The 23,861-nt window shown below is 39.5% G+C and overlaps 1 protein-coding gene across 2 annotated transcripts in view; it reads left to right on the forward strand.

Moving 5' to 3' along the window:
• The window catches only part of LOC126481594 (PC-esterase domain-containing protein 1A-like), a 260,962-nt gene that overhangs the window by 118,188 nt on the left and 118,913 nt on the right, over positions 1-23,861 (forward strand). For both annotated transcript variants that reach the window (XM_050105457.1, XM_050105456.1), the window contains exons 3-4: positions 3,207-3,286; positions 3,388-3,474. In XM_050105457.1, coding sequence (XP_049961414.1) covers positions 3,207-3,286; positions 3,388-3,474 — 167 coding nt within the window. The remainder of the gene's footprint in view (positions 1-3,206; positions 3,287-3,387; positions 3,475-23,861) is intronic.

Here is a 23,861-nt window from a genome sequence, read left to right on the forward strand (position 1 = left end):
CTACAGGATGGCATTCCTGTAAAACTGCTTCTTAATATTAGTTTTGATGAAAGTATGTCAACTCAAAGGTTCTAGAACATGAAACGTCTCACTTTTTGCACTCTCTGGGATCTCTCTTCTGCACATATAGCAGATTCGCGTCTCCTGCGTGTGCACCTCTCCACCCCCTGTGACAATGGGCAAACATGGCTTTTGAATGCCACCCTAGATAGCAGTGCACTACTCAATAAAAATTCCCATAGTCTAGAACAAACATCTAATGTAGATGCAGCTTGCATTAATAAATTAATACGTTCTCCAACAAATTATTCAGTTCATCAACTTAAGAAGTGGCCTATTGTTATGTTCAGAAATGAATGTGAATGTGAAAAAAAAGTGTCTCTCTCTGCCATGTCTCACATGTCATACATATTACAGTTTTTCTTCTTTTAGTATCAGAGATAGTTATTTGTGGGTATTACTGAAAGAATGGAATGGAGCAAGTTCAATGCATTTGTTGTTTTTTATCCATTGGGTTGACCAACTGGGGTAGTAATACAAAGTTCACACTCATCAGCAGCCGGCCGGGGTGGCCGAGCGGTTCTATGCGCTACAGTCTGGAACCGCGCGACCACTACGGTCGCAGGTTCGAATCCTGCCTTGGGCATGGATGTGTGTGATGTCCTTAGGTTAGTTAGGTTTAAGTAGTTCTAAGTTCTAGGGGACTGACGACCTTAGAAGTTAAGTCCCATAATGCTCAGAGCCATTTGAACACTCATCAGTAGAGCTTAATTTTTTGAGTTTATGTAACAAAACAAAAACAATAATACTTACACTTTGAAGAGTGACAGGAATCTTGGCTAATGATACCCTCTGTGTAAGTGAGTTCGTGATAGACACCAACAACTGCTAATTTATCTGACTTCCTCGCTGAAAAGTCAAGAATTGAGCACCTGGTTTTCTTTGAGTCTTGGTGGTGAACCTTGTACATAGTTGCAAAGCTTTGAAGGTGATGGCAGACCTATGATTTGATCTTCATTGCCTTAAAATAAGGTAATAATATTTCCCACATGTGTATGGTATAAGATAACACTTTGCGAAATTTTAGGATGAAAACTGGAAAGTTATTTTCAAGTAAATTATATGAGGCATGTTCAAAAAAGACTTAACTTTGCTTATAACTTCTTACAACTCATTGTACTGCATTTTAAGCACTGTTCCCTTCAAATTGGTCACCTCCATATGCAATACACAATTCCCAACATTTCTCTTACTTTTGAATGTGCTTTCTAATATGGGATGCAGATCTCTTGCTGCATTGCTTTTTGAATAACATCTTTTCAGCATGGTTTTAAGTTTGGGAAATGGTAAAATGTCTGATGGGGCTACGTCTGGAGAATAGGGTGGATGGGGTACAACGGGAGCCTGAAGTTTTGCCAGATACCTGTGGAAGAGATGCAACCAGTGCATTATCACGATGCAACATCCAAGTGTGGTTTTTCAACAATTCAGGTCTCTTCCTGCACACAGGATTCCTCAAATGCACTAAAATTGCCTGGTAGACTTCCTTGTTTTCTAGCTGATCATGTGATACAAATTAGTGATGGACAGTGACGTAACTTATCATTAAAGGTAAAGTAATTAAAAGAAAGGGAAATTGGACCAATTTGATGAATTCCTCTAACATTCCTAGTTCACTTCCTCAAAGTTTTATCAAATTATCATGAATACGACCTTATTGGTAGGAATTTGTAACAAAAATTCATGACAATTTTTGTAGTGTAATTTTAATGGCCAATCTCAGTGCCACAACCATTAACTGCTACTTGACTGTGATTGACAATGGTTCCATGTAATAGTAAGAAATGTACCCCCTCTATTCTTTCCACATTTTTAAGGTTTTTATTTATTGAGTTATTTGTAACTCTAAAGTTCCGCATAACATAGCTTTTAATATTTTAGATGAAATTTGTAAATTGAACTGGTTCATTTTCCTATGTTCAGAATATAGCAGCTTGGAATGTATCAGCTGCGTCTGTGTTATAATATGATACCTTTATTAACTACAATGTCAGTTAAGTAATTTTTTTTACTACATATTGTCCTACAACAGTTTGCCTATTGTCGTATGCTCACTGTTATAAATGCCACCTACTGGCAAAAGTGTTTACTTTGTGCCATATCGATCTGCTTGTGTCAGTTTGGGCACTAAGGATGTTACAGAGTGTGGTAGGAGGCGACATAGTATTTTGTACTGTTTTTGACAGATTTATTTCTCACCTTGACTGCTGTGCTGTGGTTTATGCCTTTTAATATCTTGTCTTTCACTGTATGTTTCATACCACAGATCTGATGATGGATCTACCTCAAAGTGTTAATGAGATAATGAATGAAAATTAGGTAGGTGACAAAGACAAGTGTGACTGATGACCTCAGATGTTAAGTCGCATAGTGCTCAGAGCCAAATACAAGTGTATCACCTTTCGATTTATAATTTAAATACCTGCTTAACTAACATGTTATTTTAAGAAAGTAATGTAGTCTTGGAAACAGAAAAATGGAGCTACAAATCTATCCTATCTGAATTTAGAAATAATTGCCTTTTAGGATTAAAATGTAACAGGAAAGTTTTGATTGTTTATAACCTTTTAAAAAACTGTTTTTTGGAAAAAAAACAAGTTGTTGGTTGTAAAGTGGTGAATGAAAGATTTCATTTGATGCATGTCAGTGCTATAGTAACACAGAATTATTAGTGGGAGTTGAATTTTGAAGATCACATGGTTTTGTGGTTCATAAGTTCCAAATATTTTATCAAAGAAAATGTTGCTTCGAGAATTGTTTACTCTATTGTCATTAAGAGTCTATAAACTATATTGTGTATAATAAATTTTAGTGAAACACAATGTGGATAATAATGTAGCAGTTGTAAGTAGTATGGGTCAGATTTTTCCCTCTCTTGCAGTATTGTTGCAAATTTACATGCCAAATTATGTGTGGAATGAACTGAACAGTATCCCTGTGTAAAAGGAAATTGCTTTGCAATATAGAACTCACATAAACTGAATTAAATTCACCTGTCTCATAGCTGATCTAATAGTTACACCATAGCAGGTTTTGAAAATTGCTGCAAATTTTTGTCACAAAAAATAAACCAGTAGTTAATCATTTATATTGAAACTTTTAATATAAAAATGTGAGTAGAATGAAACAATTTAATTGTATTTCAGATACTCGTGCAGTGTATAAAGACTTAGTTTGGTTGTGGAACAGCAATACCTTAATTACTCAACAGGTGTTGAAGAGGAAGGTAGGTATCACACCTTATTCGGTTTGTTCCTTGTAATTTGCTATTTGTAGTACTCAAATGTTGTTACTGCCTTCTTCCACACGTATTACTTTTTATTTAAGCTGGAGCCATCATTCATGGGAGACAGTTTATTAAAAGGAGAATTTCTTATGCGAGGCAGGAATTACGAGGAAGTTCGAGAATTTAAGGTAAGCAGTAACTTACATAATTCTTTCACTAAGGAAGAAAAGCAGGTTGTTGTTGACTTCAAAAAAATTGTAGTACACAGGTTTGTAGGGCATGAACTCATCATGATTTCTTCCAATATTACATGTTGTGGTTGCTTGTTTTTTAAAAGTTTTTGGAACACAGTTCCAAAAATCATTCTTTTAAATCTTTTAAAGATCGTGGAAATCTGCTAGGATGTTAATTATACTGCACAGTTTACAGTTCTGACAATCTAAATTAATCTTTCCCTTCTGACAATCTAAATTAACCTTTCCCTTCTGACAATCTAAATTAATCTTTCACATCTGAACTAATCTTTCACATGTTGGGTGGAAGACAACTAATTCTGTTGCCATACTCTCTCTCTAATATTGCAAAGGAGATATATGGGGAAAGCTGATGCACAAGAAATGGGATGTCTAATCTTACTTGGGAATAAATACCATACTTGCAGACAATATCACGATCATTTGTTGTAGAAGGCATATTGGATCACATGTAAAATGCATTAATTTGATTTGCACGTTTATTCATTTTTAATTGTGTAATGTGATTATAGGTTATTGTATGTCTGACTGTGTAATCCAAATGTTAAAAATTTGTACCCCCATTTGCTCTTTTGTTACAATGCAGTAAAAGAAAAAGGTTAGTACTGTGTTTAACTTCTGGCCGTTTGTTTTTCATGCAACATTTTTGTACAGGATACATTTATTGGGATGCAGTAGCTTAAATTATGCTTTTGTGTTGAATTAAATTTCACAAAAGAATTGTGAAATATCTGCTTCTAACTGAGTTTGTAGTCCCATGTAGCTAATACAGTTACACGTTTAATTTGGAAAATGTATATAGTAGCATTTTGGTTTTGGCATACAGAGTTGTGCATGAACAGTGCAGGTCTTTTGGTGCTGCTTTCCTTTGTTCCATTTCTTCCTTTCGTGCCATTATTTATACTTTTTATTTACATGATTTAATACAAGTAATGTAGGAGTAAAGATGGTGCACCAGAGAGGGAGAGATTTGGGAGGGCTGACAGAACAGAGGAAAGAGAGACTGTGAGGATCAGGTTGTGATTGCAGGATGAGTGAAGTTAGAATCCTGGAGCAGAGTAGAAGTGCTGAGCACGAGGATACCATAGATTTGAGGCCAAGAGGACTACTATAATGCAGAATGTTGGAAGGATAACTCCTATGGTGGTGTCACAGTGTAACAACGGTCCCTATTACAGTGATGGAGTCTTGGTGCTGACAGACAGCACAGGGCTGTCGCATGCCGGTGACAGATGTGGTAGCCAGACCTCACATGTTATTGGCAGCAGGTCTGTAAAACTTCATTGAAGGGATACTTAAATTGGAGTTCATGAGGAAAGATTTCAGAAGTGAGTGGGTGGGGGGGTGGAGGAGGCCTGACCAGCCTAGGAGGTATTTAAAGGATTGCTACACTCTTTAACAGCTGATTTCACTTATGTGCCAGTAAAAGGAATAAAGTTTATGGTACTGTGAAAAGTTGATAAGAACTACAACACTCCCATGTACAGGTTGTCAATCCTTGTATCACATTTACTCTGAAATACTATAAAAATGAATCACAGTTATAAATTGCAATATTAATCACTTTACTGAACTCTTCCTTGACGGTGAACATACTAGGTTCCAATTACGGTTCAAAAGAAAAACATTACTCTGAACTACAATACTTACTTACACCATGGAAATAGTAGTCAATAAATAACATGTTTCTACATCTTAAAACTAATGGAAGGCCATTTCTTTACAACAGTACATTCTCATTATTGCTGCCACACATCTTAATTGTGGTATTAATCTGACACTTGCTGCTCGGTGACAATAGGTGGTGGTGATCTTAATTGCTTAAAATACCCTTTCTTGTATGTGGTAGATATAGCTACTCCAATGAGGACAGGCTAAGAGGAACAGAAATTGTACTTCGTATGGTGATGCCATTTACACACTCTTTAATGTATCTTTCAGAAATGTCTGTAGAGGCATGGTCGATAGTAAACTGCCCCTGCTTATGGTCTAAAAGTTTATCGATGGACTGATGTAGATGGTCGTTAGATCAATTAGATAATTCAGGGCGTCTGTCAGGCAGTGGCAGTATGAGGAGCAATTTGGATAAATACAGTAGAAAAGACTGTGTGTTACATTTGTGCACACAGATTAAATGTGGAGTAATATAACAGAAGGTGTGATCACACTGCAGTTGGAACTGTTATACAGAATCCTATGCTCGTTAGAGTAACTCGATATGTCTGACACATCAATACATGATCGTAACGTGAGCTACTATAGTAGGCCAGAATGAGATTTTCACTCTGCAGTGGAGTGTGTGCTGATATGAAACTTCCTGGCAGATGAAAACTGCGCCGAACCGAGACTCGAACTAAAGTTCACTTTGTTGCGTCATTTAATGAGTTTGACAGTCTTTGCTAACAATTAAAATTTCCTTTGTACTCTTAACACCTGACTCAATGATCATGATCGGAGACAGTCTGTAATGCAATGAAAGGAAATAAGTCAGAATAATGGGGGGTAAAACTTGTAACTGGATACCCGGTTCCAATCAGTTATTGGGCTCAGACTATGAATTTGAAAAATTTATGATATTTGAAGGAATGCAGAAATTCCACCCGTAAGCAAGTTGTCCACATAAGTTTACGGAGCTTGTACCGAATAAATGTTCTTGAAGTTCATAAGGAATATGTTAAGACTCTTATTCCAGAAAGCATGGTATTCAAGAGAACAGAAAAAGCAGAGTGAAAATTCTCATGCATATAAGCAAACTGAAATAAGAACATTCTGGTTTACACTGAGATAACAGTCACGATCACCTGTCAGATATCGCAACGTCCTTGGCAAACTGGTATGTGCGCACCACAGTGGGTAGCTTGCTATGCAGTGATGTGGGGGAAGGCATTCACAACAGTAAATAATATGTAAGATAACTGAGTGAACTAGTAACTCTTCATTCCAAAAAAGTGTCTGATCTTGCAGCTACACCATGGATCTGATTAGTCCACTTCACATGAAATAAATCAGATAAAAAGAAATTTCTGCTGAGCTTAACAGTATTAACCCCGGAAAGAGAAACACTTGAGAATAAAATGTGCTGAAATTACAGTGAGAAACTATAATCAAGGTAGAAACCTTAACTTTCATTAATTGAAACTGACTAGGTGGCTTGCTTGCATAAGCGCAACTAGTATGAGGATGCAGACCAAGTAATTTTAGTTGCAAGGTGGGCGGGGGGGGGGGAAAAAAAAAAGGCATAAACTTGATCAGTTATTGTCCCCTCATTAACCAAGAAAGACACGTTAACCCCAAATCGAAATATTTAAAAATTTTTGCAATCTTAAACATTATTATGCTAAACATTATTACAGAATTTAATTGTGCTACTTTGGTGAAGGACCAACTGTCCCTTAACACATAATGTCAGCTGGAAATATCACTTTGCAACATGATCCCAAGTCCTTTCCTACAGCAAACCTGATATTGAACCCTGCCTTGAACAGTTCCGAGCATGATCCCAATTTGAGCCACGACCACTACTTCAAAATCATCCCTTACAGCCTTTCAAGATTTTCTTACATCCAGCACTGCTTCACAACCCTTCCTCCACAACATGACATTAACCTGTCCTCTGCAGAACTCCAGGCTCTACGTTCCCTAAAAGCTGAAGCATCAATCATTATCCTCTCATCAGGCAAAGAACCTACCACTGCGGTACTTGACAGACAGGAGTATGTAACTGCTGCCATTAAGATCCCATTCCTGTGATTCAAACTGACCTGCAGTCCCTCCTAAAAACCTCAGGCCTCTCAAAAGGACTTACAACTCAATCCATAGAACTCCTTACCCCACCCAAACCATGCAGCCACACCTTTTATCTTCTTCCTAAGATCCACAATCCCAATCACCCTGGCCATCCTGTAGTATTTGACTTCAAAGCACCCACCGAAGTTTATCTGCCTTAGATTTTATCCATACTGGATGAGAAGTTGTGGTTGTGAATGTCAATGTTAAAAAATATATCGGCTCAACCACTTGTTTATAGCGTAAAACACTAAGATTGATGCGTTTCGGAAGTCAGGCTTCCATCATCAGAATAATAAAAAGTAAAAGAACCTGTTAAAACTCGCTAAAATGGAACATGCACCAGGCAATTTATAATAAAATTAAAACATCGTGGGAAGTAGCCACGATGTTTTAATTTTATTATAAATTGCCTGGTGCATGTTCCATTTTAGCGAGTTTAAACAGGTTATTTTACTTTTTATTATTCTGATGATGGAAGCTTGACTTCTGAAACGCGTCAATCTTAGTGTTTTGCACTATAAACAAGTGGTTGAGCCGATATATTTTTTAACATTGATATCTGCCTTAATTGATCAACACCTGCAACACATAGTATTAATAATTCCCTCTTGTATTCAAATACCAACCATTACCTAGATTGTCCGAAATCTGTGTCCGTCCCACTCTCACCACACACCTTGCTTGTCACCATTGGTGCCATCTCCCTCTATACCAATAACCCCTCTGTACATAGTCTGTCTGCTGCTGAACATTTCCTGTCAGCAGCCACCTGATTTCAAACCTACGACATCCTCCTTACTCACCTTCATCAACTTTATACTTACTAACAATTACTTCACCTTTGAGGGACAGACAGACAGACAGATTGGGTATGGCAATGGGAACCCGGATGGCTCCTTCCTATGCTAGTCTTTGCATGGGTCACTTGGATCCATAAGCCATCTTTGATGTTGATCTCATCCTCACCAAAGTCCAGCTACACACTTCTGTCCACATTAAAAACAGTACTTACATTTTGACAGTCGTCATCCTTTCTGTGTCAAACATTCCTTCCCACACAACCCTGGTATTCAAAGCAAACACGTTTGTTCAGATGCAGTCTTCTTTACAGCAGTACACCGCCGTTCTCACCTCAGCCCTCACTGGACTTAATCTAGTTTAAAAACAGATTTCCCAGGCCAGTGCTTCTGATCCTGGTACTGCAAAGCCCTCCAAAAAAATAACTGTGGAGCACACCAGTTGTCATTTAGTACTATCCTGCTCTTGAGTGTATTAATCAACTACTTTGACAAGGCCATGACTTCCTAAAATTGTGCCCTGAAATGAGATCCATTCTAATAAATGAAAAGCACCAGTTTGCTTCTGTTCCACTATAGTACTTTTATTGTGTTATCTGGATTTCGGCTTACAAGGCCATCTTCAGACATTTATCGGTCAGTCAGGCAGAGACATAGCAACTAGGCTGGCTGAACATGAACGCAGTTGAAGGTTGCAGAATTCTGACTCCTCATTTGCGGAGCATGTACTGAGTGAGGGTCACAACTACCAGCCAGTGTCGTATGTATTTCACTTAGCAAACAAAGCCCTGGAAATTAACAAACATATTGTTCATAGTCCAGATGTAATCCTAAATGACCAGACACTGCTCAACACCTCCCCTCTCCTAAGCTTCATATAATCATCTCTGTTGCTCATTACTTCCCACACTGTCTGTTCCAGCATATTCCCATTTTCCTGTATTCATCAAGTTCTTTTGTTTTATTGAAGTTGTCTATGTATTGCATATAGGCTGTAGATTCAGTTGTTAAGGCTTTCATTTAACTGGTACTTGTATTACTGTCCATTTTTAACACCTCTTGTAGTTGTCTCATCAAATATTGTTTATATTTTAATTGGTTATTTATTTAATGCAAACTGTTACATAGCCACAGTTTTGAATATAATGTTAAAGTGCAGTACCACCACACACTCAAAGATTGCATTTACTGTATGTTCTCTCAAATGCCTCCATTTTCTTTCATTTATTTATTTCTCTTTATCTTATTGATATTGATAATGTTCCTTATGTATTCTTTAGTTACATTGATACTTGTTTCTTCTTTTAATTGGTTTGTGTATCACTCTCCATTTTATACCTCCTGGTGTAGCCTTTTCAAGTACTAATTTTATTTTATTGTTTTATTAGTTTTGTTTATTAATTGAAATTGTTATGTAGGCATGCTTCCTATTTTCTGTTAAAGTTTTTCCGGTGTACTCCATTTTTATTAATTTACTTTTCAATTTTTTACTTCTTCATTGCATTACCACCACACTGTCAAAGATGTTACTTAATGTATGTTTCTGCTTCGATCTAGATGTGTTACTTCTCTTCCAATGTTGTTTGCAAACATTGCAACTTCTTTGGTGATAATACTCAGTAAATGTCTCAAGATGGCCTTGTAAGCAGAAAACCGGTTAACACAATAGAAGTAATATTGTAGAACAAAAGCAAACTGGTGGTTTTTATTTATTATAACATTGTTCTACCAAGAACCAATGGAAGATCCTGTTAACATGAGATCCATTCTGTCCGAGATTTTGCGCACCACAGTTACAATAGCTTTTCATCACCATCCCAATCTCTGCATTATCCTTGTCAGATGATACACTCATCTCCCTACTGTATGGCTCCTACCACTGTGACTGTCCCTGCTGCAAGACTTGCCCTATGCACCCTCCTACTGCCACCTATGCGAACCCTGTAACTGGCAAAACCTATGCTATCAAAGGAGTGCTACCTGTGGAATGACATTCCATATACCAGCTGTTGTGTGAACACTCTTTTAGCCATTTACATCGGCATGACTACCACCCAGTTGTCAGGATGAATAGGCGTAGGCAGAGGGTGTATATTGACAACACACAATATCTTGTTGCAGAGCATGCTCAATTACATGACAGTCGTGAACTTGGTGCTTGTTTCAACACACGTGCCATCTGGATTCTTCACTGAGACACCATCTTCTCACTACTTCCCAGGTGGGAACTAGTGCTACATCTACATCTACATGATTACTCTGCAATTCACATTTAAGTGTTTGACAGAGGGTTCATTGAACCACAATCATACTATCTCTCTACCATTCCACTCCCGAACAGCATACGGGAAAAACGAACACCTAAACCAACCTTTCTGTTCGAGCTCTGATTTCTCTTATTTTATTTTGATGATCATTCCTACCAATGTAGGTTGGGCTCAACAAAATATTTTCGCATTCGGAAGAGAAAGTTGGTGACTGAAATTTCATAAATAGATCTCGCCGCGACGAAAAATGTCTTTGCTTTAATGACTTCCATCCCAACAAGGACATGTTTTGAGGCATCAAGGGATCACAAATTTAGCATTGGAGGGCAGCGTGGAGGGTAAAAATCGTAGGGGGAAACCAAGAGATCAATACACTAAGCAGATTCAGAAGGATGTAGGTTGCAGTAGGTACTGGGAGATGAAGAAGCTTGCACAGGATAGAGTAGCATGGAGAGCTGCATCAAACCAGTCTCAGGACTGAAGACCACAACAACAACAACAACAACAACAACATCCCAACTCGCGTATCATATCTGCCACACTCTCTCCCCTATTACGTGATAATACAAAACGAGCTGTCCCTTTTTGTTCCCTTTCGATGTCCTTCGTCAATCCCACCTGGTAAGGATCCCACACCGCGCAGCAATATTCTAACAGAGGACGAGCGAGGGTAGTGTAAGCTGTCTCTTTAGTGGACTTGTTGCATCTTCTAAGTGTCCTGCCAATGAAACGCAACCTTTGGCTCGCCTTCCGCACAATATTATCTATGTGGTCTTTCCAACTGAAGTTGTTCGTAATTTTAACACCCAGGTACTTAGTTGAATTGACAGCCTTGAGAATTGTACTATTTATCGAGTAATTGAATTCCAACGGATTTCTTTTGGAACTCATGTGAATCACCTCACACTTTTCGTTATTTATCGTCAACTGCCACCTGCCACACCGTACAGCAATCTTTTCTAAATCGCTTTGCAGCTGATACTGGTCTTCGGATGACCTTACTAGACGGTAAATTACATCATCATCTGCGAACGACCTAAGAGAACTGCTCAGATTGTCACCCACTCAATGATTTGCCGTCTATTACTAGGAACTGCGACCTTCCTGACAGGAAATCACGAATCCAGTCGCACAACTGAGACGATACCCCATAGGCCCGCAGCTTGATTAGAAGTCGCTTGTGAGGAACGATGTCAAAAGCTTTCTGGAAATCTAGAAATACGGAATCAACTTGAGATCCCCTGTCGATAGCGGCCATTACTTCGTGCGAATAAAGAGCTAGCTGCATTGCACAAGAACGATGTTTTCTGAAACGATGCTGATTACGTATCAATAGATGGTTCCCTTCTAGGTGATTCATAATGTTTGAATGAATGCAGTATATGCTCCAAAACCCTATTGCAAACCGATGTCAATGATATAGGTCTGTAGTTCGATGGATTACTCCTACTACCCTTCTTAAACACTGATGCGACCTGCGCAATTTTCCAATCTGTACGTACAGATCTATCGGTGAGCGAGCGGTTGTATATGATTGCTAAGTAGGGAGCTATTGTATCAGCGTAATCTGAAAGGAACCTAATTGGTATACAATCTGGACCTGAAGACTTGCCCGTATCAAGCGATTTGAGTTGCTTCACAACCCCTAAGGTATCTACTTCTAAGAAACTCATGCTAGCAGCTGTTCGTGTTTCAAATTCTGGAATATTCCATGCATCTTCCTTGGTGAAGGAATTTCGGAAAAATGCGTTCAATAACTTAGCGGCACAGTCGTCGGTAACAGTACCATCGGCACTGCGCAGCGAAGGTATTGACTGTGTCTTGCCGCTTGTGTACTTTACATACAACCAGAATTTCTTTGGATTTTCTACCAAATTTCGAGGTAATGCTTAGTTCTGGAACCTATTAAAGGCATCTCGCATTGAAGTCCGTGCCAAATTTCGCGCGTCTGTAAATTTTAGCCAATCTTCGGGATTTCGCATTCTTCTGAACTTCGCATGCTTTTTCCTTTGCCTCTGAACAGCGTTCAGACCTGTTTTGTGTACCATGGGGGATCAGTTCCATCTCTTGCCAATTTATGAGGTATGAATCTCTCAATTGCTGTTGCTACTATATCTTTGAATTTGAGCCACATCTCGTCTACATTTGCATAGTCAGTTCGGAAGGAATGGAGATTGTCTCTTAGGAAGGCTTCTAGTGACACTTTATTCGCTTCTTTGAATAAAATTATTTTGCGTTTGTTTGTGGTGGATTTTGAAGAAACGGTATTGAGCCTAGCTACGACGACCTTGTGATCACTAATCCCTGTATCAGTCATGATGCTCTCTGTTAGCTCTGGATTGTTTGTGGCTAAGAGGTCAAGTGTGTTTTAGCAACCATTTACAATTCGCGTGGGTTCGTGGACTACTGCTTGAAATAATTTTCGGAGAAAGCATTTAGGACAATCTTGGAAGATGTTTTCTGCCTACCACCGGTTTTGAACAAGTATTTTTGCCAACATATCGAGGGAAGGTTGAAGTCCCCACCAACTATAACTGTTTGAGTGGGGTATTTATTTGTTACGAGACTCAGATTTTCTCTGAACTGTTCAGCAACTATATCATCGGAGTCTGGGGATCGGTAGAAGGAGCCAATTATTAACTTAGTTCAGCTGTTAAGTATAACCTCCACCCATACCAATTCGCACGGAGTATCTACTTCGACTTCACTACAAGATAAACCACCACTGACAGACACAAACACTCCACCACTAATTCTGCCTAATCTATCTTTCCTGAACACCGTCTGTGACTTCGTAAAAATTTCTGCAGATCTTATTTCAGGCTTTAGCCAGCTTTCTGTACCTATAACAATTTCAGCTTCTGTACTTTCTATTAGCGCTTGAAGCTCAGGGACTTTCCCAGCACAACTACAAGAATTTACAACTACCATTCCGACTGTTCCTTGATCCAAGCACGTCCTGTATTTGCCATGCACCCTTTGAGATTGCAGCCCACCCCGTACTTTCCCGAGGCCTTCTAAACTAAAAAAATCGCCCAGTCCATGCCACACAGCCTCCGCTACCCGTGTAGCCGCCAGCTGAATGTAATAAACTCCTGACCTATTCAGCGGAACCCGAAACCCCACCACCCTATGGCGCAAGTCAAGGAATCTGCAGCCAAGACGGTCGCAAAACTGCCTGAGCCTCTGATTCAGACCCTCCACCCGGCTCTGCACCAAAGGCCCTTGGTTCTCACCACCCACCTGTCCTTAATTTACATTAATTCCTTATGTCTTAGCATTACTTCAAAGTAACTGCTACTTTCCTCACTCCATTTTAGTTTTTTACCTCTTTCATTTTCTGGCCTGCCTATTGTTCGTGTCCCCATCCCACCTCTATTATACACAATACACTTAGCTCTTCAATCTTATTGACTTGGGCACGATGCTTAACTACTAATCCCTGTCTTCCAGCTTTAAGCTCTCAAGTTTACAAATCTCATCTGGTGCAGTCCCCAACAATCAGTCTTTCCATCTCATCCTGTCCAGTAACTCTCTCCTGACCTGGGGTTCTGGGGGACTTTTCCAAACTCGACCCCTTTTCCTAAACCTCTCCAGTCCTTCTCCTTCACCCTTCTTCCTTCCCCTTAAACTCTTGTGCATGAAGGAGGCGCCACTGACTCCGAAAGCTTGCATAAGTTAAACCGTTTTGTGGTTGTGGTTTCCCACTTTTGCTTGGTGAGTAGATTTTTTCATCTATCCATTTACATTATTTTATTACTTACTTAGCCAGATTACATAAAGGTTTAACAGATTGACGGACAGCAAAATAACTAGTCTATACCTCATTCCCACACAAGGTTCATAAAGTAACTTAAAAGATGTATTCACTCAAGTTGACGACCTGTGAAGGACTTCTGGGAACAGGATGACTGTTTGTGCACACTACTGCATGTAAAGACATATGAATAATGATTGATGGAATAAAAGCTAACAATAACCAAGAATATATCAATATTATTTACCACATTAGCACAACACAGGGCTCTGGATCATGTCTCATAGAGAGTCTAGGCCTGTAATATCAACAACAAAAGAAATCAAATGGACTGTTCAAGGCCATTATCTGATTAAAGATAAAAATTACAGCAATATGTTCAAAAAGTAACTCTCATAAAATTCAATCATACGAATGCATCAACAACTTCACTATCTGAAATTCTCTCAATTAAAGCTCATTTCATTTTGGTGGTGTTTCCAATAGAATACTAAAAATTTATTCCTGTATAGTAAGTCTGGTCTTTTCTGAAATACATAATGCATCATTAACTCACGGCATTTTTCCAGAGAGACTAAAATGTGCTGTTGTCAAACTCCTATTTAAGAAAAGTGATTGGAGAGATGTCAGTAACTACCAATCTGTTTCACTGCAGACATAATTTCCACGTAATTCTTGAGAAGGCGAAGTATTCTAGAATAGTGCTGGGTGGTTATAATTAAAATTTCCCTATTTAACATATAACACGGAAACTAATAACGATAAGAGTACCAAACTTGGTATCATTAATGTCAAGTACTTGGGGAAGAGAAATAATGCAGAATCAGTTCAATTGAAACATTTTTAATGTGCTTTGGTACTTCATATCGTTACATACTGGTACCATTACTGCTACAAAAGGGCTCAATATGGCGCCCATCAGTGCCCAGAAGAGTCTGAAAGCACAGTATTGCATTCTGCACAGTAAAATGAAGCATGTCCGTAGGTATGCTGGCTACCTCTTTTGATAAGTGGCACTTCGCATCATGTGGATGTTCCTCTGGTAATCCCTGTCCTTCAGGTAGCCTACAACCATAAATCACAGGGAGTGAGATCAGGTGATTGTGCCGGCCATGCATTTGAAAATGATCAGTGGATAATCTGATCGTTCCCAAATGTTTTACGAGGAAGCAGGTGAACTTCACAAGCTATGAGGCGCATTCAAGTTCTAAGGCCTCCGATTTTTTTTCTAATTAACTACTCACCCGAAATCGATGAAACTGGCGTTACTTCTCGACGTAATCATCCTGCAGACGTACACATTTTTCACAACGCTGACGCCATGATTCCATGGCAGCAGCGAAGGCTTCTTTAGGAGTCTGTTTTGACCACTGGAAAATCGCTGAGGCAATAGCAGCACGGCTGGTGAATGTGCGGCCACGGAGAGTGTCTTTCATTGTTGGAAAAAGCCAAAAGTCACTAGGAGCCAGGTCAGGTGAGTAGGGAGCATGAGGAATCACTTCAAAGTTGTTATCACGAAGAAACTGTTGCGCAACGTTAGCTCGATGTGCGGGTGCATTGTCTTGGTGAAACAGCACACGCGCAGCCCTTCCCGGACGTTTTTGTTGCAGTGCAGGAAGGAATTTGTTCTTCAAAACATTTTCGTAGGATGCACCTGTTACCGTAGTGCCCTTTGGAAAGAAATGGGTAAGGATTACGCCCTCGCTGTCCCAGAACATGGACACCATCATTTTTTCAGCACTGGCGGTTACCCGAAATTTTTTTGGTGGCGGTGAATCTGTGTGCTTCCATTGAGCTGACTGGCGCTTTGTTTCTGGATTGAAAAATGGCATCCACGTCTCATCCATTGTCACAACCGACGAAAAGAAAGTCCCATTCATGCTGTCGTTGCGCGTCAACATTGCGTGGCAACATGCCACACGGGCAGCCGTGTGGTCGTCTGTCGGCATTCGTGGCACCCACCTGGATAACACTTTTCGCATTTTCAGGTCGTCATGCAGGATTGTGTGCACAGAACCCACAGAAATGCCAACTATGGAGGCGACCTGTTCAACAGTCATACGGCGATCCCCCAAAACAATTCTCTCCACTTTCTCGATCATGTCGTCAGACCGGCTTGTGCGAGCCCGAGGTGGTTTCGGTTTGTTGTCACACGATGTTCTGCCTTTATTAAACTGTCGCACCCACGAACGCACTTTTGACACATCCATAACTCCATCACCACATGTCTCCTTCAACTGTCGATGAATTTCAATTGGTTTCACACCACGCAAATTCAGAAAATGAATGATTGCACGCTGTTCAAGTAAGGAAAACGTCGCCATTTCAAGTATTTAAAACAGTTCTCATTCTCGCCGCTGGCGGTAAAATTCCATCTGCCGTACGGCGCTGCCATCTCTGGGACGTATTGACAATGAACGCAGCCTCATTTTAAAACAATGCGCATGTTTCTATCTCTTTCCAGTCCGGAGAAAAAAAATCGGAGGCCTTAGAACTTTAATGCACCTTGTATGTGCGGTGGGGCTCCATCTTGCATGGAAACTGTTGAGTTCAACGTGTCTTTCTCCTGTAGGGTGGATATGACATGCTGGTCAGTCACACTGCACATCTTTGGTTCTTGAATGCGAACCTGTTAAAAAAAAATGGGCCAATGATGAACGTAGCCATGAAGCCACAACATATGGTGACATGTTCGCCATACATATGAACTTCATGCAAAGTGACAGGAGGTGAAGATCACCAGACTCGGCAGTTCTGTGTGTTCACCTAACTCGTCACAGAAATATGAGCTTTGTCATTAGGATTGTCCAGGGCCAGCCCTCAAGAACTTCAATCCTTGTGAAAATGTAGAGCGAAGTCAACACATTGTTGTGTGTCGTGTGGTGCAAGCTGCTGTACGATTGGGACTTGTACTGATACCATTAGGGAATGGTTCGAAGCACCGTCCGCACAGTGGACCATGAGATGTTCAACTGTCGTGACACAGCACGTGCACTGCCTGATGGTTGGGAATTGCGTGCAGTGTTGTCTGCCATAGCAAGGAAAAGATTGATTATCTTCCAGAATGAGATTTTCACTCTGCAGCGGAGTGTGCGCTGATATGAAACTTCCTGGCAGATTAAAACCGTGTGCCCGACCGAGACTCGAACTCGGGACCTTTGCCTTTCGCGGGCAAGTGCTCTACCATCTGAGCTACCGAAGCACGACTCACGCCCGGTACTCACAGCTTTACTTCTGCCAGTACCTCGTCTCCTACCCTCCAAACTTTACAGAAGCTCTCCTGCGAACCTTGCAGAACTAGCATTCCTGAAAGAAAGGATATTGCGGAGACATGGCGTAGCGCACACTCCGCTGCAGAGTGAAAATCTCATTCTGGAAACATCCCTTAGGCTTCTGTAAAGTTTGGAAGGTAGGAAACGAGGTACTGGCAGAAGTAAAGCTGTGAGTACCGGGCGTGAGTCGTGCTTCGGTAGCTCAGATAGTAGAGCACTTGCCCATGAAAGGCAAAGGTCCCGGGTTCGAGTCTCGGTCGAGCACACAGTTTTAATCTACCAGGAAGTTTCATTGATTATCTTGTCAGTACACCTCATTCATCAACTGAGGCAGGTAGAACAGGCAGATTTAAAAAAGATCTGGGATGAAGTAGATAAAACAAGAGGCGAGGTTAATAAAAAGACTTAATGACAATTGTGGGTTCCTACTTGATTTAATAGAGGAATTACATTTAGAAAGTGCAACAAACATATCCAAACAGATTCCTAAATTTAAAATAGAAGGATACATTCATCATCGTTATTTCTTAATGGTGTTTTCTGAATCATTGCCTAATTTTAAAATGCTGTCATAGTTTACTCATTAAGAGGTATAATCTGACGTTAAAAAGTTTTGATACAATAAGTTAAGTATTAGAATTAGAAGCTGTATGTTTGTCTTAAGGCATAACTGACAGTGCACGAATGAATACCTGGATGTGATTCATCTGATATTTGAAAATAGCAACACTTAGCGACTTCCAAAACTTTCCTAAACTTTTTATCACCTACGTTTTTATGTCCATTATGGATAAAATTAACTCATTTGTAAAGTAATCACACTTTTGAAGCTGTTTCTTACATGGGAGTTCAGTTCTTTAAAGATTTGATTGTTTACTGATAAAGAGCAGAACGGTAATCAAGGAAGTGATAGAAATACAGTATTCAATCCTAATAATGAAGACAGTAGGTGTATAAATAGGACCACTGATAGACAATTTGGAGTATTCAAGCTTGGAAAACAATACACCCCTGAGGGAGATGTCAGACTCCAGAATTTAACAGTAGAGTAATAGGCCCTTGGGTTGAAAAGATATTAGCCCTCACACAACTGATTTCTATGTCTGAGTGGTTGCTGGAAGAACATATTAGTGAAGATGAAGAAGAAGATAAAGCCAATAGTGTTTGTGACATTTTAGGGACAAAAGTGGATTTGGTTTAGTTCAGGTAGTGAAATATCTTTAGTATCTTGGAGAATTAATGTTATCAATGAGAAATAAACATCTGTGATATTACCCGTAACAAGCGTTCATTTGTGGGTACAACAGACAATAAAGGAAAACAAAGGAAAAAAACAGTTACCTATCACAAATGATACCTTTACGTTTCACCAAATGTTATTGATGGTACCGAATCTTAACCTAAATGTACTTCTAGGTTTAGATGGCTACTTGACAATAATGTCACTAGACTTGAATAATAATTAGAATAGTATGGAAAGGAGAGAATAATATCTACAGAGTAGCTTTGACAAATAATTATAAAACTTCTAGAATTAGACACATGAAACATGTTCATTTAATGGTTATGGCTAATATCATTGTAAGGAAGGAACATAACCAAGCAAGTGATGAATTGAAACTTTCTGGCAGATTGAAACTGTGTGCCAAACCGAGACTCGAACTCGGAACTTTGCCTTTTGTGGGCAAGTGCTCTACTGACTGAGCTACCCAAGCACAACCCACAACCTGTCCTCATAGCTTCATTTCTGCCAGTACCTCATCTCCTACCTTCCAAACTTCACAGAAGCTCTTCTGCGAACCTTGCAGAACTAGCACTCCTGGAAGAAAGGATACTGCGGAGACGTGGCTTGGCCACAGCCTGGGGCATGTTTCCAGAATGAGATTTTCACTCTGCAGCGGAGTGTGCTCTGGTATGAAACTTTCTGGCAGATTGAATTGTGTGCTGAACTGAGACTCGAACTCGGGATCTCTGCGTTTCGCGGGCAACAATTTAAACCATGAGAGGATGTCCTGAAGTAGAATATAAAACAGTTATCTTTGTTGTAAGTATTAGCCAGATATTAGAGGCTATTTATAAAAGGATAAGCTATGAATGATCCAGACTTAATGAGTTTGTTGAAGCAAGGGTCTAACTATTTGGGACGCAGGATCAACTGAAGCTTCTAATAATATTATACAAGCACTATTAGAGGCAAAAGTTTTAAGTCTTCCAATGACGCAAGTATGTGTCGGAATATGATATGGATTGCGAATTGTTTCAAGGAATCTGGGCTCCTGAACCATTATTCTTCTGCTGAGAAAGAGTAGTGTTCATTGTTCGGAATTTACGAAAATTTTAGATTCTAATATGGGGTTCAAAAGTACTAATACATCCAGACCACCAAACCTTAGTATTCATAACGGAAAGTAGACTATAACACAGTCAGTTAATAAGATGGGTTCTGTTGTTACAATAATGTATATTAGAAATGAATCACATTAAAGGTACACTTAACATACTGCTTGATACAATCTCTCGATTGCGTTTTGTGAACAAAAAATGATCTGTGACGGAAATGAAAGTGATGCAGTCTCTGAGGTGATATTTCGTGGGCCAATACTAAAAAATCAAAGTATCAAGGATGCAAATGAAACTTTAGATGATTTGAGATGCTCTCCCTTGAAACTTCTTTAGATTTCAAATCACAGCAAGGCCTCTTATGGCAAGCAGAAGCTAGATAAAGTGAAACATGTTTTGGAAGAACAGAGTATCAGTTATTAGATCACAGTAGTGATCCATCTGACAGTAGGGAAGATAAAATGGATGATGAAACTGTTAAGAAAGCCAAAGGTTCTGATGTCCTGATATTGTTAAAGAAAGAAAAAGTGGTTAGTTTAAGGAGATCAGAAAAAAATTCAGGTTTAAAGTTCAGTTCAGCCCTCTTCTTCAAAAGTAAAAATAATGCTAGAATTCAGTGTTAGTGAGTATCTAGTTCGACAGGCAAGGAAATTGAAAGCAAACATGGATATTTTATCATTCCCTAAACCGAAAGGAAAGGAAAGGAAATGATTGCTAATGAAGTTGTGAAGTATGTCACTGATTTACAAAAAATGATGAATGTACTCCAATGTCACCAGAAGCAAAAGACAAAGTTAGCATCAGAAGAACGTTGTTGTCGTTGTCTTCAGTCCAGAGACTGGTTTGATGCAGCTCTCCATGCTACTCTATCCTGTGCAAGCTTCTTCATCTCCCAGTACCTACTGCAACCTACATCCATCTGAATCTGTTTAGTGTATTCATCTCTTAGTCTCCCTCTATGATTTTTACCCTCCACACTGCTCTCCAATACTAAATTGGTGATCCCTTGATGCCTCAGGACATGTCCTACCAACCGGTCCATTCTTCTAGTCAAGTTGTGCCACAAACTTCTCTTCTCCCCAGTCCTATTCAATACCTCCTCATTAGTTACGTGATCTACCCACCTAATCTTCAACATTCTTCTGTAGCACCACATTTCGAAAGCTTCTATTCTCTTCTTGTCCAAACTGTTTATCGTCCATGTTTCACTTCCATACATGGCTACACTCCACACAAATACTTTCAGAAATGACTTCCTGACCCTTAAATCTATACTCGACGTTAACAAATTTCTCTTCTTCAGAAACACTTTCCTTGCCATTGCCAGTCTACATTTTATATCCTCTCTACTTCGACCATCATCAGTTATTTTGTTCCCCAAATAGCAAAACTCCTTTACTACTTTAAGTGTCTCATTTCCTAATCTAATTCCCTCAGAATCACACGACTTAACTCGACTACATTCCATTATCCTCGTTTTGCCTTTGTTGATGTTCATCTTATATCCTCCTTTCAAAACACTGTCCATTCCGTTCAACTGCTCTTCCAAGTTCTTTGCTGTCTCTGACAAAATTACAATGTCATCGGTAAACCTCAAAGTTTTTATTTCTTCTCCCTGGATTTTAATACCTACTCCAAATTTTTCTTTTGTTTCCTTGACTGCTAGCTCAATATACAGATTGAATAACGTCGGGGAGAGGCTACAACCTTGTCTGACTCCCTTCCCAACCACTGCTTCCCTTTCATGCCCCTCGACTCTTATAACTGCCATCTGGTTTCTGTACAAATTGTAAATAGCCTTTTGCTCCCTGTATTTTACCCCTGCCACCTTTAGAACTTGAAAGAGAGTATTTTAGTCAACATTGTCAAAAGCTTTCTCTAAGTCTACAAATGCTAGAAACATAGGTTTGCCTTTCCTTAATCTTCCTTCTAAGATAAGTCGTAAGGTCAGTATTGCCTCACGTGTTCCAACATTTCTACGGAATCCAAACTGATCTTCCCCGAGGTCGGTTTCTACCAGTTTTTCCATTCGTCTGTAAATAATTCTCATTAGTGTTTTGCAGCTGTGACTTATTAAACTGATAGTTCAGTAATTTTCACATCTGTCAACACATGCTTTCTTTGGGATTGGAATTATTATATTCTTCTTGAAGTCTGAGGATATTTCGCCTGTCTTGTACATCTTGCTCACCAGATGGTAGAGTTTTGTCAGGACTGGCTCTCCCAAGGCCGTCAGTAGTTCTAATGGAATGTTGTCTACTCCCAGGGCCTTGTTTCGACTCAGGTCTTTTAGTGCTCTGTCAAACCCTTCATGCAGTATCGTATCTCCCATTTCATCTTCATCTACATCCTCTTTCATTTCCATAATATTGTCCTCAAGTACATCACCCTTGTATAGACCCTCTATATACTCCTTCCACCTTTCTGGTTTCCCCTCTTTGCTTAGAACTGGGTTTCCATCTGAGCTCTTGATATTCATACAAGTGGCTGTCTTTTCTCCAAAGGTCTCTTTAATTTTCCTGTAGGCAGTATCTATCTTACCCCTAGTGAAATAAGCCTCTACATCCTTACATTTGTCCTCTAGCCACGACTGCTTAGCCATTTTCCACTTCATGTCAATCTCATTTTTGAGACGTTTGTATTCCTTTTTGCCTGCTTCATTTACTGCATTTTTATATTTTCTCCTTTCATCAATTAAATTCAATATTTCTTCTGTTACCCAAGGATTTCTACTAGCCCTCGTCTTTTTACCTACTTGATCCTCTGCTGCCTTCACTACTTCATCCCTCAGAGCTACCCATTCGTCTTCTACTGTATTTCTTTCCAGCATTCCTGCCATTTGTTCCCTTACGCTCTCCCTGAGACTGTGTACTACCTCTGGTTTAGTCAGTTAATCCATGTCCCATCTCCTTAAATTCCCACCTTTTTGCAGTTTCTTCAGTTTTAATCTACAGTTCATAACCAATAGATTGTGGTCAGAGTCCACATCTGCCCCTGGAAATGTCCTACAATTTAAAACCTGGTTTCTAAATCTCTGTCTTACCATTACATAATCTATCTGAAACCTGTCAGTATCTCCAGGCTTCTTCCATGTATACAACCTTCTTTTATGATTCTTGAACCAAGTGTTAGCTATGATTAAGTTATGCTGTGTGCAGAATTCTACCAGGCGACATCCTGTTTCATTTCTTCCCCCCAATCCATATTCACCTACTATGTTTCCTTCTCTCCCTTTTCCTACTGTCGAATTCCAGTCACCCATGACTATTAAATTTTCGTCTCCCTTCACTACCTGAATAATTTCTTTTATCTCATCATACATTTCATTAATACATTTCATCATCTGCCTACTGTAGTAGGCATGGGCTTCGTGTCTATCTTGGCCACTATAATACGTTCACTATGCTGTTTGTAGTAGCTTACCCGCACTCCTATTTTTTTATTCATTATTAAACCTACTCCTGCATTACCCCTATTTGATTTTGTATTTATAACCCTGTATTCACCTGACCAAAAGTCTTGTTCCTCCTGCCACCGAACTTCGCTAATTCCCACTATATCTAACTTAAACGTATCGATTTCCCTTTTTAAATTTTCTAACCTACCTGCCCGATTAAGGGATCTGACATTCCACGCTCCGATCCGTAGAATGCCAGTTTTCTGTCTCCTGATAATGACGTTCTCCTGAGTAGTCCCCGCCCGGAGATCCGAATGGGGGACTATTTTACCTCCGAAATATTTTACCCAAGAGAACGCCATCATCATTTAACCATACAGTAAAGCTGCTGAATATAAAAATAGAAAAAGGCTTTAAAAACTTGTCACACACACACACACACACACACACACACACACACACACACACACACACTCACTCACTCAGAATGTATGTGATGAAGAAAAAGATGCTGAACTACTTCTTCTCCACCCACCTAGACCAGCAGTGTAGTTCTTTTGGCATGGGAAAGATAACTTATTTTGTACCTTTAAAAAACATTTTATGTACTGTTGGTGTACCTGCGTCAAGCACATTAGGAAGAATGTATTACTCCAGTAAAAAAATATGAAGTTTACAAAATCTAATTTGACACAGTGGACT

This window comes from Schistocerca serialis, chromosome 5 (genome assembly GCF_023864345.2).
Source record: "Schistocerca serialis cubense isolate TAMUIC-IGC-003099 chromosome 5, iqSchSeri2.2, whole genome shotgun sequence".
Lineage (NCBI taxonomy): Eukaryota > Metazoa > Arthropoda > Insecta > Orthoptera > Acrididae > Schistocerca > Schistocerca serialis.